At 44.3% G+C, this 12,924-nt stretch overlaps 1 protein-coding gene across 1 annotated transcript in view; it reads left to right on the top strand.

Annotated features, from left to right (window-relative positions):
* Nucleotides 1-6,689: 6,689 nt before the first annotated feature.
* Nucleotides 6,690-12,924, top strand: part of TIMM17A (translocase of inner mitochondrial membrane 17A) — a 19,531-nt gene continuing 13,296 nt past the window's right edge. Inside the window, exons 1-3 of the mRNA XM_040462092.1 lie at nt 6,690-6,791; nt 11,205-11,304; nt 11,423-11,486. Coding sequence (XP_040318026.1) covers nt 6,766-6,791; nt 11,205-11,304; nt 11,423-11,486 — 190 coding nt within the window. The 5' untranslated portion in view covers nt 6,690-6,765. The remainder of the gene's footprint in view (nt 6,792-11,204; nt 11,305-11,422; nt 11,487-12,924) is intronic.

Genomic DNA, 12,924 nt, shown 5'->3' on the forward strand with positions numbered 1-12,924 from the left:
GTGGGTGGAGCATCTGACTCTTGGTCTCAGGGTTGTGAGTTCAAGGCCCATGTTGGGTGTGGAGCCTAACTTAAAAAAAAAAAAAAAGAAGAAGAAGAAAGAAAATAAAAAAGAAACTCAGTGTGGGCCCTGCCTTCTTATAGCTTACTTTCTATCAGTGAAGAGAATTAATAAGGAAATAATTTCAAGTAATTCATTAAACAATTAAAAGCCTACAAAATGCCTCAAAAGAGAAGTACAGGGGCCATAAGGAAATGCCACAGGGGAGGCCGCAGAGCAGGATGGCTTCATTGATCAAGCTTGGGCTCTCCCGGCCAAAGGACCATGCATGTTAGGTCCTGGAGTTGCTACTTACTGGTCAAGTGACTGAGGGTCAGCTTCATCATCTGTAAAATAAGGACAACATTGTAAGACTGTTGCGAACATCGGATCCAAACATACACATAGAACAGGTGCTATATTGATATATAGTAAATGCATAGTAATCATGAGCAGTTATTACAACTGTTACATAGTCATTTACAATTATTTATTTACTTGCTTCCTGGGTTCTTTTCTCCCCATCCCACCTCTTCTCTTATCTTTTTCTTTCTTTCCTCAGCAGTAACCACTCTCAGAGTGCGTGCGTGTGTGCACACGCGCACAAACGCGCGCGTGCGCGCGCACACACACACACCCCTTCTCATCTGGTTCCCATTCATTCATTTATTCATTCAAGCATTATTCAGATACTGCTATGTATAGATAGCATGTCAGGCACTACAGGGTAAGAGATACAAAAATAATTACAACATGGTTATTCTCTTTAAAATGTATGATTTATAGGGCAAAAACCAATTATACTGTAAGGCAAAGTGAAGCAAGACAGGTGGAAGCAATTGTTAAGAGCCCAACAGAAGCTGCAGCAATTTAGCAGGGAGGAGTCAGGGGGGCATCCCAGAGGGCATAACAAAGGACTTGAGCTAGCCTGAGGTGGGCTTTCCATACTTCCTGCACCTGCCAGCGAGTCCCTAGCCCAACCCACCCCTACTCCTGTCTCGCCTTGGGTCACTCAGTCTTCACTCTCACTCTTGCCCAGCTTTCTGGAAGAGGCATCGTCTTCTGGGATCCCTGGCTCTGGAGCCACCTTGGCCAACCTCTAGTCTCCCAGGCCCCAGTCCACTAAAAGCAGCTCTCTTTCCAGCCTCCAATGATTCTTCTTTCTTAGGCTTTTGGCCAATAATGTTCACTTCTCCCAAAGAGCAGCCAGGGCCTGAATCAAAAACCACCTTCAGCCCCAGGGATAGCCTTTGTACCATCTGGTTTCGGTGACCTTCCCTCTGGGTCCAGTGGTCTCTGCTTGAGGAACACACTCAAAAAATAGATCCACAGCTTCCAAAATTTAAGTCAGGACTCCTGGCCTCCTAACCAAAGTTTCTGCACATAAACCCCTGCACCTTCTCTGCCTCGGGTCCCACAATTCCAAACAGCTGGCTCTTCTGATATGATCCAGTCTGAGATTTTTTGCTCCCTAGAGTCCCAGGGACTGTGGGCTCACAGACTCTGAAAAGCTTCCCTTGAAAAGTATCACAGAGGGATCTGGAAGACTTGGGAACCCAGAGCCCAGGAGTCCAGTCTCCTCCAGTGCCTGCAGTGAAGGACCACTGCCCACTTACTCCGTAGGGGGCAAGAATTATCCAAGCTCAGAATCCACTTCCACCTGAAACAAACACACCTTGAGTGTCATGGGATTCTGACACAGCCTACTCCCCAGAGAAACATTTGCTGTTATGCTGGAACCAGGGGGAGAGAAAGGAAGAAAGAGAGACCTCAAGCTCTAGCCAAATATGTGGTGGTGGTGGGAATAGGGAACCAGAACCAATTTAACTAATGCTTAGGGTGGTTCTTTAACTAGACTGGATGACCCCACTAAAGTCACATTTTCAGGAACATACAGTGACAGGCAGTATAGTAGAGCAGATAAGACCACAGTCTCTGGAGTCAAATGACCTGGGCTCAGATCTAAGATGTGTGACCTTGAGTAAGTTTTTAACCTCTCTCAGCCTTAGATGGAAAATGAGGACATTAAAAGTACCCACCTAGAGAAAAAAAAGTAGCTACTGCAGAGGGTTATGGAATTATTAAATAGATTAAATAAGATAACGCATGGGGCACCTGGGTGGCTCAGTTGGTTGGGCATCTGACTTCGGCTCAGGTCATGAGCTCACTGCTCGTAGGTTTGAACCCTACGTTGGACTCTGTGCTGACTGCCTGGAGCCTGCTTCGGATTCTGTCTCCATCTCTCTCTCTCTCAAATATAAAATAAAAAAAAATTTTTTTTTTAGAAGATAATGTACTCTAAGGGCATAACATAGCATCAGACACATTGTCCGCACTCAATATATTGTGAGTCAATATATAATCACATTGGTTCTCTTCTTTGGTGGGGGGAAGCTGGAAGTTTCTCTAAAGCAGCAGATTTTGTCTCTAGAAGCAGGCCACTGGCCTGTCCCGGCACTCCTGAGGTGAGTGGTAGTGGGTAGAGGGGAGCTCTGAGACCGCACAGGCCAGACTAATGTCTTCCTGGAAGGAGAGCAAGGGGGAGCAAAAGGGGCAGAAAGGGAAAAAGACTGCCTCCCCCACCCTCACCCTGACTAAAACCTCTCTGCCCACCAAAGAGGAGCCAGTCACAGACAGCAACCCCAAACCCGAGAGTCAGCTGTGGTGCAAGCCTCACTTGTCCATGCCGATTTGAGTTTCCCAGTGACTGGATCGGGCAGGGCTAGGGGGTTTGGAGACATGGGCTGTCTCCCCTGGGCAGACCAAACTCTTTAAGACTCCCACAGCCTCTGGCTCAGTGGAGCTCGACCTATGTAGGTCCAGGAACCTTGAAGGTACTGAGTGGCCGGGACGGGAAGAGTCTGAAAATGTCCATCCCCCTTCCTCCATAAGTTGGGTCTGTGTGGAAACAAGCATTCTTGGTTCCTTTACTCATTTGTGGTTTATTCTCTTGTGCACTCCCCACAGAAGCTATTTCAGGCCTGCTGCTTACCCTGTGACCTCACTGTATCCTTCTAGAATGAACTCCTTTAGCTATATTAATAAAGGAGATAAAACTTAAACATTTTTTTCAATGTTTATTGATTTCTGAGAAAGAGAGAGAGAGAGAGAGACAGAGCGTGAGTGGGAGAGGGGCAGAGAAAAAGGAAGGCACAGAATCTGAAGTAGGCCCCAGGCTCTGAGGTGTCAGCACAGAGCCCGTCGCAGGGCCTGAACTCACGAACCTCGAGATCCTGACCTGAGCCAAAGTCAGACACTCAACCAATTGACCACCCAGGTGCCCCAGGAGATAAAACTTTAATAAGTCTTTTTTTTTTTTTTTTTTTTTTTTTACCCTGGAAGGGAAACAAATCTGGTCCAAGGACGGAAGGGAAACATCTCTGCCTTTACTTTCCCATAATTAAATCTGCTCCAGAGAAAGTCCTGTCTCTAACTTTCTAAGGACATTGGCTTCTACAAACATGAAAAGAGAATCTGGAAGAATTTAGTTCTTTTTTTAAAAAAAAATTTTAATGTTTATTAATTTTTGAGAGAGAGAGAGAGAGAAAGAGCGTAAGTGGGGAAGGGGCCTCAGAGAGAGAAGACACAGAATCTGAAGCAGACTGCAGGCTCTGAGCTGTCAGCACAGAGGCCGATGTGGGGCTCAAATCCACGAGCAGTGATATCATGACCTGAGCCAAAGTCGGACGCTTAACCGACTGAGCCACCCTGGCATCCTGAAAGAATTTAGTTCTTAATACTTGGATGTGGAGACACATGAGAGTTTCTATATAGATAACCATCTCCTGACACAGCTTACTTCTCCAGTCTTGCTTCTCAAGTCATTGTCCACGTCTACTACCCTAGAACTTTATCATTTGATATAGCTTTGCTCTTGCTGCTTTAGTCTTTTTTTTTTAATGTTTATTTTTGAGAGAGAGAGAGAGAGAGAGAGAGAGAGAGAGAGAGAGAGAAAAGCATGAGCAGGGGAGGAGGGTAGAGAGAGATACAGAGGATCTGAAGCAGGCTCTTTGCTGACAGCAGAGAGCCCAATGCAGAGCTTGAACTCACGAACCATGAGATCATGACCTGAGCCAAGGTTGGCCGTTTAACCGACTGAACCACCCAGGTGCCCCCTGCCTTAGTCTCTCTACTCCTCCATGGGACCAGCAACCCATCCAGTGACACCACCATGTTCCTTCCTGCCCACACCTTTGTTGCTGTCATTCCCTCTGCCTGGCTTTCTCCTCTCCACTGATCAAGATCTGACCATACTTCAGGCTGTAGCTTACGTGCCAGATTGTCAAGCACATTTTGTGATCACCTTCAGGCCTCCAGGGCTCCCTCTCTCCTCTCACTTCCTCTAGCACTTACCATATTCTATGTCACACATTTTGGCATTTTATCATTTTGACCCAGCTATTTCTCAAGAGTGTGTTCTTTCTTCCCACGTACATTTTGAGGACCCTGAGAGTAGCAACCATATCAATATTTTATGTACTCGCTCTACCCTAATCCTAACACTAAGGACAATCCTGAGCACCGAGTAAGGGTCTTATAGTTGACTGGGGTTATCATCCCTCTAGTTTCTCTCTTGGTTCAGCATTGCCTATGCACCCTTGATATCTATTCAATGCTCATCTTTCCCCAATCTTAGCTCTCTCAGTGACCCCTCCCCCCAAGAATGGTCTAATTGTACAAGAGTGGAAGATGAATAAAAGCGAATTGTGGGAGGTGGCAGGGGTGGATAATAACCTCAGAGCCGTGTCACTGCCAGACGTGGCTACTTGATAGGGCTCACCTATCCAGGTGGCTCCCTGAGGCACGAGGGATGATCTCCCTTTCTTCACCTTGTTCCTCACCTTGGTCTCCCCTTCCTTGCCCCTTGTGGGGAAATCTCACGGCAAAACAGGCCCCTGAGTCACAGTTCTTTTAGTTCATACACGGAGCTGTTTTCCCCAAAGCAATACCCAGAGGACCTGGATCACAGGGGTTTCAGCAGCAGTCTCTGGCGGGGCCCAGAGCACTGTCACCAGTACACCCTGCTGTGTCGGATCACCAGCTCAAACGCCCCTCACCTTTATTGTGACTCTGCTCTCAAAGACCCCCATTCCTTTCTTCTATCATTCCTCAATGTCTTTGGCCATCCTTTCAGTGAGGGCCACGGCAGGTCTTCAGACTTCTTTCGGACTCACTAGGAGGAGATTAGGATACCTAGTTCTCTTCCAGGACGTTTCTTCACTCAGATGGAAATGGGTATTTTTGAGGGAGGGGTGACATCTTCCCCCTCTAGCCAAGGCTAAGTCCAAGGCCTTGCCCAGCCAAAACTGTCCTCTTACACCCTGTTATCTGTTGAAGTGAAAAGAAAGAAAAGAGTGAGAAGTCTGACAACACACGCTGTCCATCTGAGCGGTGCCTCCCAGAACAGTAAGGGACTTTCGGGTAGGGACTGTTGGAATGAAGTGAGCTGGGTAACCACAGCCTCAAGTCTGGCCCTCGGCCTGTAAACTCACATACTCAGTATCATCACCATTCCTGCTGATTGATTTGATTCAAAAGAACCCAGCTCACAAGAGGCAGATGCATAAACCAATATAACTATCAAGTGGACGAGAACAGTTGTGAGCACAGGCCAGGGGATTCTCTCTTAAAGGAAAATCTATTCAGAAACCAAATAACACTCAGAAGACTGCATAAGGAATATGTAATAAGAACAAAGGGAGGTAACTAGAACTAAGGAATATTTCACTTGGGTCTTGGTGAGATCAGGGAAAAAAAAAATCTTTGCCCCATGAGAATGCACATCTTTAGTTACTGAAATATTCATACCCATCAGGTCTGAGGTACTGACTAAATGTTAAATTCTTGCTCTCTGTCTTCCTCTTGTTGTCCATCTCCTACCTTCTCTCTTCAGTCTGCACAATTAGATTTAAAGGTTCTTAATTACAGTCACACATTCCAAAAAAAGTCGGGAATGGAGAAGAGCTCCTTTAACAGACATCCTATGACTGAGGTTTTGTTAACTGTAAGCTAAAAGAGGTCGATGGGTCCCCATGCTTTTGGGCTCCTCTTTTCTGGGCTAAACACCCCTCATCTTCTGGTGATCTTTTGGAAGGTGGCCCGGAAGAGACTCTGTTGTCATTATCCCTTCAAATCGAGGGCCCCAAATCGGTCGGAGAGTTCACGATGGCCCAGATAAGTTCATTTCAAAAACATTTATCGAACATCTATCACATTCCAAGCACTGTGACTATAAGGGACTGTGACACCCTCTGCCCGAATCCTGCTCCTGCTACGTGTAGTTTGTAAAAGCTTCACACACCATGGCGAATTAGCCAGCATTGATTCCCAAGTTGGCAACCAAAGTACAAAAAAAAAAAAAAAAAAAAAAGGAAAAAAGAAACATATTTTTAGGAAGTTTGGTGAACCCTAAAGGAATAATGCCAGGTCAGCTCAGTCCTCGGAACCTTCAGTGACCAGGTAATTGGAACTCCTCGCCACCGGGTTGCTGCCAGTCTACGTAACCAAGACTAGCAGCTTTCGGGGACCCGGGCAGGGCCAGCTCTGCCGCGTCGCGCCGCTGTCCCGCCCTCACGCTGCCCCTGAAGTCCAGGCTCCCATTGGTTGCGGGAGGAAACGGTGAACCAATCCACATAGACTTTAACGCCCTGCTCTCGCGATCACTTCCGCCGCTAGGGTCAGGCTCCGCCCAGCTTGCCCGGCATCACTCGCGCCGGTGGAGTCAAGATGGAGGAGTACGCGAGAGAGCCTTGGTGAGCTTTACCACTGTCCTTGCTTTTAGTCCTGCCCCTCTGCTCACGGTCCTCGTTCTCCCCTGCCCAGTCCCCTGAGGTGCAGGCCGGCCTCAGTCGCAGGCTTGTCGGCGTGGGTTTGTTCACCGTAGACAGCACCGTCTTGAGCAGCCAGTCGGCTTCTCAGTCCTGTGCTCCCTAGGCGGCATGTGACAGCCTCGCCGCCTCCAACCTGGCACTCTGGTGACCTTGCGTTGGATGAGGAGGTCCAGACTTGGGCTAGTGGGAGCCTCGGAACCTGCTCCCAGCCCAGGACGCGGTCGCCTTGTGCGGGGTTAGTAATAATCCCCCCTGTACGCTGAGGTGACCTTGGACGCGTCCCCGTGCCACGCTTTGATCAGTTCCTGTGTTGAAGAAGGGACAGTAGGGCTCTGAGGGAGTGCCATTCTGGAGGCATTATTTGTATCGGGGGATGTGTCCGCAGGGCTAAGCATTTCAAATGTGTGGAACAGAGATTTTACCCAAAGGGTCTGGATAAACTCCTCTAGGCAAGGGCCTCGTATTCGTGCTTGGAATTCTCCCTTGGTAGACAAGGGGGACAAGAATTATCTGGAAAATAGAGATAGTAGCATGTGTTCTTTAAGAAGCCATGAACAGAAACTCACGTATTCATTCAGTATTTGAATGAGGTCTCTGTGCTCACCACTTTATAGGTTCAAAAGAGTAAAAGCATGAGTAAGTCAGGCACATAAAATGGCAGAATTGCTGTAAGAAGTCTCAGGTTGCCTAACTTTAAGGCTTGGGGGAGGGGGTGGTTCTTAAGTGAGAAATCAAATCTTGGTTATTTGGGTTAATCTGTTTAATTGTGTGAGAGCAAAAGGCAAGGTGTCCTCAATTTGTGAAGGTGCCCAGGACTTTATATTATTATCTTGCCAGCAGTAGCCATGTTACCAGCTTTGTACCTTTTCTTTTTTTTTTTTTTTTTTTTAATCCCTCAACTAGGATACAGGGCAGATGTTTCAGTACCTCCTGGCTCTTTAAAATTACCAAGGGGCGCCTGGGTGCCTCAGCTGGTTAAGCGTCTGACTCTTGACTTAGGCTCAGGTCATGGTCTTTCAGTTGGTGAGATTGAGCCCGGTGTCCCGCTCAGGCTGACATTGTGGAGCCTGTGTGGGATTCTCCCTCCCTCCCTCCCTCTCTCCCCCTCTCTCCCCCTCTCTCCCGCTCTCCCTTTCTGCCCCTCCTGCACGCTCTCGCCCTCTCAAAATAAATAAGTAAACTCAAAAAAATTTAAAATTACTAAACGTAATTATCCTTCTTCCTAAGTCATGCTTACATGTGCCGAATTCAGCACATTGTAGACTGCTGTTATCAGCAGCTGTTGGATATATTTTTTAACTTTGTTGAGTTAAAGATGTTACAATGAATTTTTATCTAATCAGGTGGTCCCTTTGTTTTCTCTTAGTACATATGTCCTGAAGCAATAGAGTCAGTTGTCTGGTTAGTTTTGTAGTGAAAACTACTTTGATCTGGGGCACCTAGATAGCTCAGTCAGTTAAGCATCCTACTTTGACTCAGGTCATGATCTTGCAGTTCACGAGTTTAAGCCCTGCGTCCGCCTCTGATGACAGCTCAGAGCCTGGAGCCTGTTTCAGATTCTGTGTCGTCTTGTCTCTCTGCCCCTCCCGTGTCCGTGCTCTGTCTCTCTCTCAAAAATAAACAAACATTAAAGAAAAGTTACTCTGATCTTCTGTACTGCCCTGTTTGATAAGAGCATTTTCTCAAGTCATTCACCCTCAAACTATAAGCATCTTTTTCCTCCCTCCACACCACCCAGCCTCCAAACAGGCATACCATAAGCAGTCTGAATTCTTTCATAATCTGCCTTTCCATTCCTGTTGTCACGATCTTACCGGCATCCTTATGCCTTTTACAATACCTTCCTAATTGCTCTCCTTACCTCCAGCCCACTTTAATACATCATATGGACTTAATCATCCTAAGTACTTCTTTTATCATAGGTGTCGTTTCAAAAACCCATAGTCTGTATGATATAATGGAAACGATTTAGAGTTTTGAAGTTCTAGATTTTTGTATTTAAATTGTACTAGTTACGTATATGACATTGGGAAATTTACTTAATCTCTGTCTGAGACTCTGTTCACCTGTAAAATGAAGAGGAGACAGGAGTACTTTTTCTGCAAAGTTAAGATTAGAGATTCTACAGGAAAATAACCTAACTTTTTTGAAAATCATAGGTCTTATTTGCATTGAAGTCACCTACAACATAGTTAATACTTAACAAATGAAAACTTAATTGTGTTGTTACTTGTTCCCTGTATTTGTATTTACATTCTTTTATTATTTTTAAAAAATTTATTTTTGAGAGAGAGAGAGCAACAGGGTGGGTTGGGAGAAGGGACATAGAGAATCCTAAACTGGTTCTGTGCTGTGAGTGTGGAGCTAGTCAGGGCTCAAACTCAAGAACCATGAGATCATGACCTGAGCCAAAATCCAAAGTCCAATGCTTAATCAGCTGAGCCACCCAGGCGCCCCTAGTATTTGTATTCTTTTAGAGTCTAGCTTCAATCTTCCATTTGTATAGCCTGTCACTTCTCTGCAGGAACATTTTGATTTAGCCAGAATTTAGCCAGATTTAGCCAGAAACCATTTCCATCTTGCCTTTGTTTTGGACATCCTCTCTTGAAATACTCTGCTCTCTGATCTGAATCCTGCTGTTCTTTACTGATTATTTTAATCCTCAACTAATAAAATCATTTGGACTAGATCTTTTTTTTTTTAATTTTTATTTATTTTTGAGAGAGAGAACGAACATGAGCGGGGAGGGCCAGAGACAGAGGGAGACACACACAGAATCTGAAGCAGGCTCCCATGTGTCAGCACAGAACCCATGAACCGTGAGATCATGACCTGAGCCAAAGTCAGATGCTCAACCAGCTGGGCCATCCAGGCGCCCCTGGACTAAATCTTTTAAAGTTACTGGCCAACCACTCAGAGGGAGCCACTGATTCATTCTCCTTTATCTTTTCTCTGTACTTCCTCTTAGTGTTTCTACCATTCTAAAGAAATTTTCTCAGTCCTTTTTAGTTTCAAAGCACTGCTTAAACCGTTAAAGTGAAATCAGATTGGGGCGCCTGGGTGGCTCATTCGGTTGGGCATCCGACTTCGGCTCAGGTCACGATCTCGCGGTATGTGGGTTCGAGCCCCGCGTCGGGCTCTGTGCTGACTGCTCAGAGCCTGAAGCCTGTTCCAGATTCTGTGTCTCCCTCTCTCTCTGACCCTCCCCCGTTCATGCTCTGTCTCTCTCTGTCTCACAAATGAATAAACGTTAAAAAAATTTTTTTTTAAAAAAAGTGAAATCAGATCACCTTGGCATTGTGTTGAACCATAGACTGAATCAGTAGATACTGGGTACAGTGTTGAGAGCCTGCAGGTCTAACAAACTCCAGGTGTTGCTGAATTTGCTTTTAGGATCACAAAAACAAACCTTGGGTAGCAAGGCCCCCAAGCATCCTGCTTGTGACAATTGGAACATGTGCCGCGTGAGGGGCACCTGGGTGGCTCAGTCCGATAAGCGTCCAACTCTTGATTTCAGCTCAGGTCATGATCTTGTGATTTGTTGGTTTGAGCCCCGTGTCGGGCTCCGCACTGACACTGTGGAGCCTGCTTGGGATTTTGTCTCTCTCACAGAATAAATAAATAAACTTAAAAATATATATAATGAATTTACTCATTCACAGACTTTTTTATAAGCCAAATTCCTAGAATAGTAGTTCTTGTTCTACTGATGACATTATTCAGATTTCATTGTGTTGTATAAGTTAGGTTGCTACATTTGGAAGCTAAGTTTACAAATTTAATCTCTAATTATTGGAGATTAGAGTATTCCAGTGTGTAAATGGACCTGATACAAAGTAAAGTTCCAGGTGCTAACTGGGACTCAGTAAACCCGAAAAGAATTTCATACTTTAAAAAATGTTTAAATTTGTCTCCCTCTGCCCCTATTGAATCTTCATTTTGGGGGGGGTCTCAACTTTAAATTTTACTGCAGCTGGAGAGCTTACTTTGGTCCCTGGGAGATTGGATCAACATTGATTATAATGTAATTTCCTAAATATTTGCTCATTCACTTTTGCACAGCGCCCAACTTAGATGCAGTAATTATTAAGTGAAAATTAAGTGCTGTTAACACAAGGGAGTTAAAGCCAGTTGCATTCCTTATGGCTTGGAGCTGAATAGATACCAATATGTTCAGAATCCTTTATGTTTGTCTACATGTTTATTTTATTGGTTGAAGTAAGCCCTGTATTGGAATCTGTTGTATCCCTTGGTATGTTAGCAAAGAAAGTTTTATGGTTTCTGAATGAGAAATACAGTCATCTTTTTATTTTTGTTTTTTTTTCCCATTCTTAGCCCTTGGCGAATTGTGGATGATTGTGGTGGGGCCTTTACGATGGGTACCATAGGTGGTGGTATCTTTCAAGCAATCAAAGGTTTTCGCAATTCTCCAGTGGTAAGTGGGTGAATGGTCTTATTTTATCATTTGAAATCTGGGTTCGCTAATATCGCCGGTGGCCCTATCAGTGGGTTGGAAATGTATTTCTAATGTATTTTTGGTTGCTTCTTTATAGGGAGTAAACCACAGACTACGAGGGAGTTTGACAGCTATTAAAACCAGGGCTCCACAGTTGGGAGGTAAGCAGAATTTTTCCATTTGTACTTCATACTAGCTTTCCTTGTTCATTTAAAGACGCAGCTCTGGTTTTTTTCTTCGTTTTTAGCTTATACCAGTTAGTTTCGTTCACTGTAACAGCTTGTTAGAAATTACTATAAGTTCTTCTTGATTTATGATTTATTCAGAAAGTTAACTGGAATTGCTGTATCCATTCATTTGAAAATTTTGTCTCTGTCCTTCAAATGCTCAGTGGTATTTTGGTTTTGTTTTTTTCTTCTTACCTAAAAGGAAGACAGTGTGTTTAAAGCTTCGGTTTGTGAGTGTCAAGAGTGATAGCTTCTGGGGTAATATAAAACTGAAGAGAAAGTGATCTGAAGGATTGAGGTTTCGTGAGAGACAAACTGATGATGCTGATCAGGCTTCTCTCCAAGGTTCGGCTTTGGATGTTGCACAGAGGTCATTGCAAAATTTGAAAGTCATTGCAAAATTTGAAAAGAATTCATTACGCTTTTTAAACTTGGTTATTCAGAAGTTGGGAGAAGAGAGATAAAAAAAAACTTAGAGACTGTATTCATATACGAAGATACAGTTGGATTGGAGAGACCATATAGAACACATGAAAAAAATTAAATACTTTTAGTCATTCCTTAGTAATTTTGTGCATCAGAAGAAATAGTCCTGTCTTTGTTTTTAGCAAATTTTTCTTTGGAAGACTAGCTAAGAGCTGCCACTTATGGAGTGCTTGCTGTGTGCCAAGCACTCTGCTAAGGGTTCCCCAGCATTATTTTAATCATCACAATAACATGAGGTCAGTATTATTATCCCCATTTTCCAGATGAGGGAATCAAAGCTCTGAGAGCTGAAGTGATGGTATATCTTTTTCTTTCCAATAAAATAATTATATCCTCTGGAAGGTAAATAGTTACTCATTTTCCTTTCCTTTAATGGTTACCATGTTGTTCAAGAATGATAAGTTGTATTAAAGCACACACCAGGTCCTGAATTCCCAGTATATGCAGAAGTCATATAGGTTTTTATATATGTTTTAAGAGCTGCTTCTGTCATATTATGCTTTTTCAGTGAATGAAAAAACAATCAGGTAATGTTACAGCCAAGAGGAGCTTAAAGAGACATGACCATTAAATGTAATTTGGTATCCTGGAACAGAAAAAAGACATAGAAACTAAAGAAATCTGAATTAAGTGTGGACTTTAATAATATATTGATATTGGGTCATTAATTGTGCAAATGCACCATGGGAATGTAAGATGTTAGAAGTTAGGGAAACTGGGGGGCCTGGGTGGCTCAGTCGGTTGAGTGTCCAACTCTTGATTTTGGCTCAGGTCATGATCCCAGGGTCGTGGGATCAAGCTCTGTGTCAGGCTCAAGACTGCTTAAAATTCTCTCTCTCTCTCTCTTTCTCTCTCTCTCTCTCTCTCTCTCTCTCTCTCTCTCCCC

Source organism: Herpailurus yagouaroundi, unplaced genomic scaffold, assembly GCF_014898765.1.
Source record: "Herpailurus yagouaroundi ecotype Mexico unplaced genomic scaffold, PumYag 308, whole genome shotgun sequence".
In the NCBI taxonomy this organism is placed as follows: domain Eukaryota; kingdom Metazoa; phylum Chordata; class Mammalia; order Carnivora; family Felidae; genus Herpailurus; species Herpailurus yagouaroundi.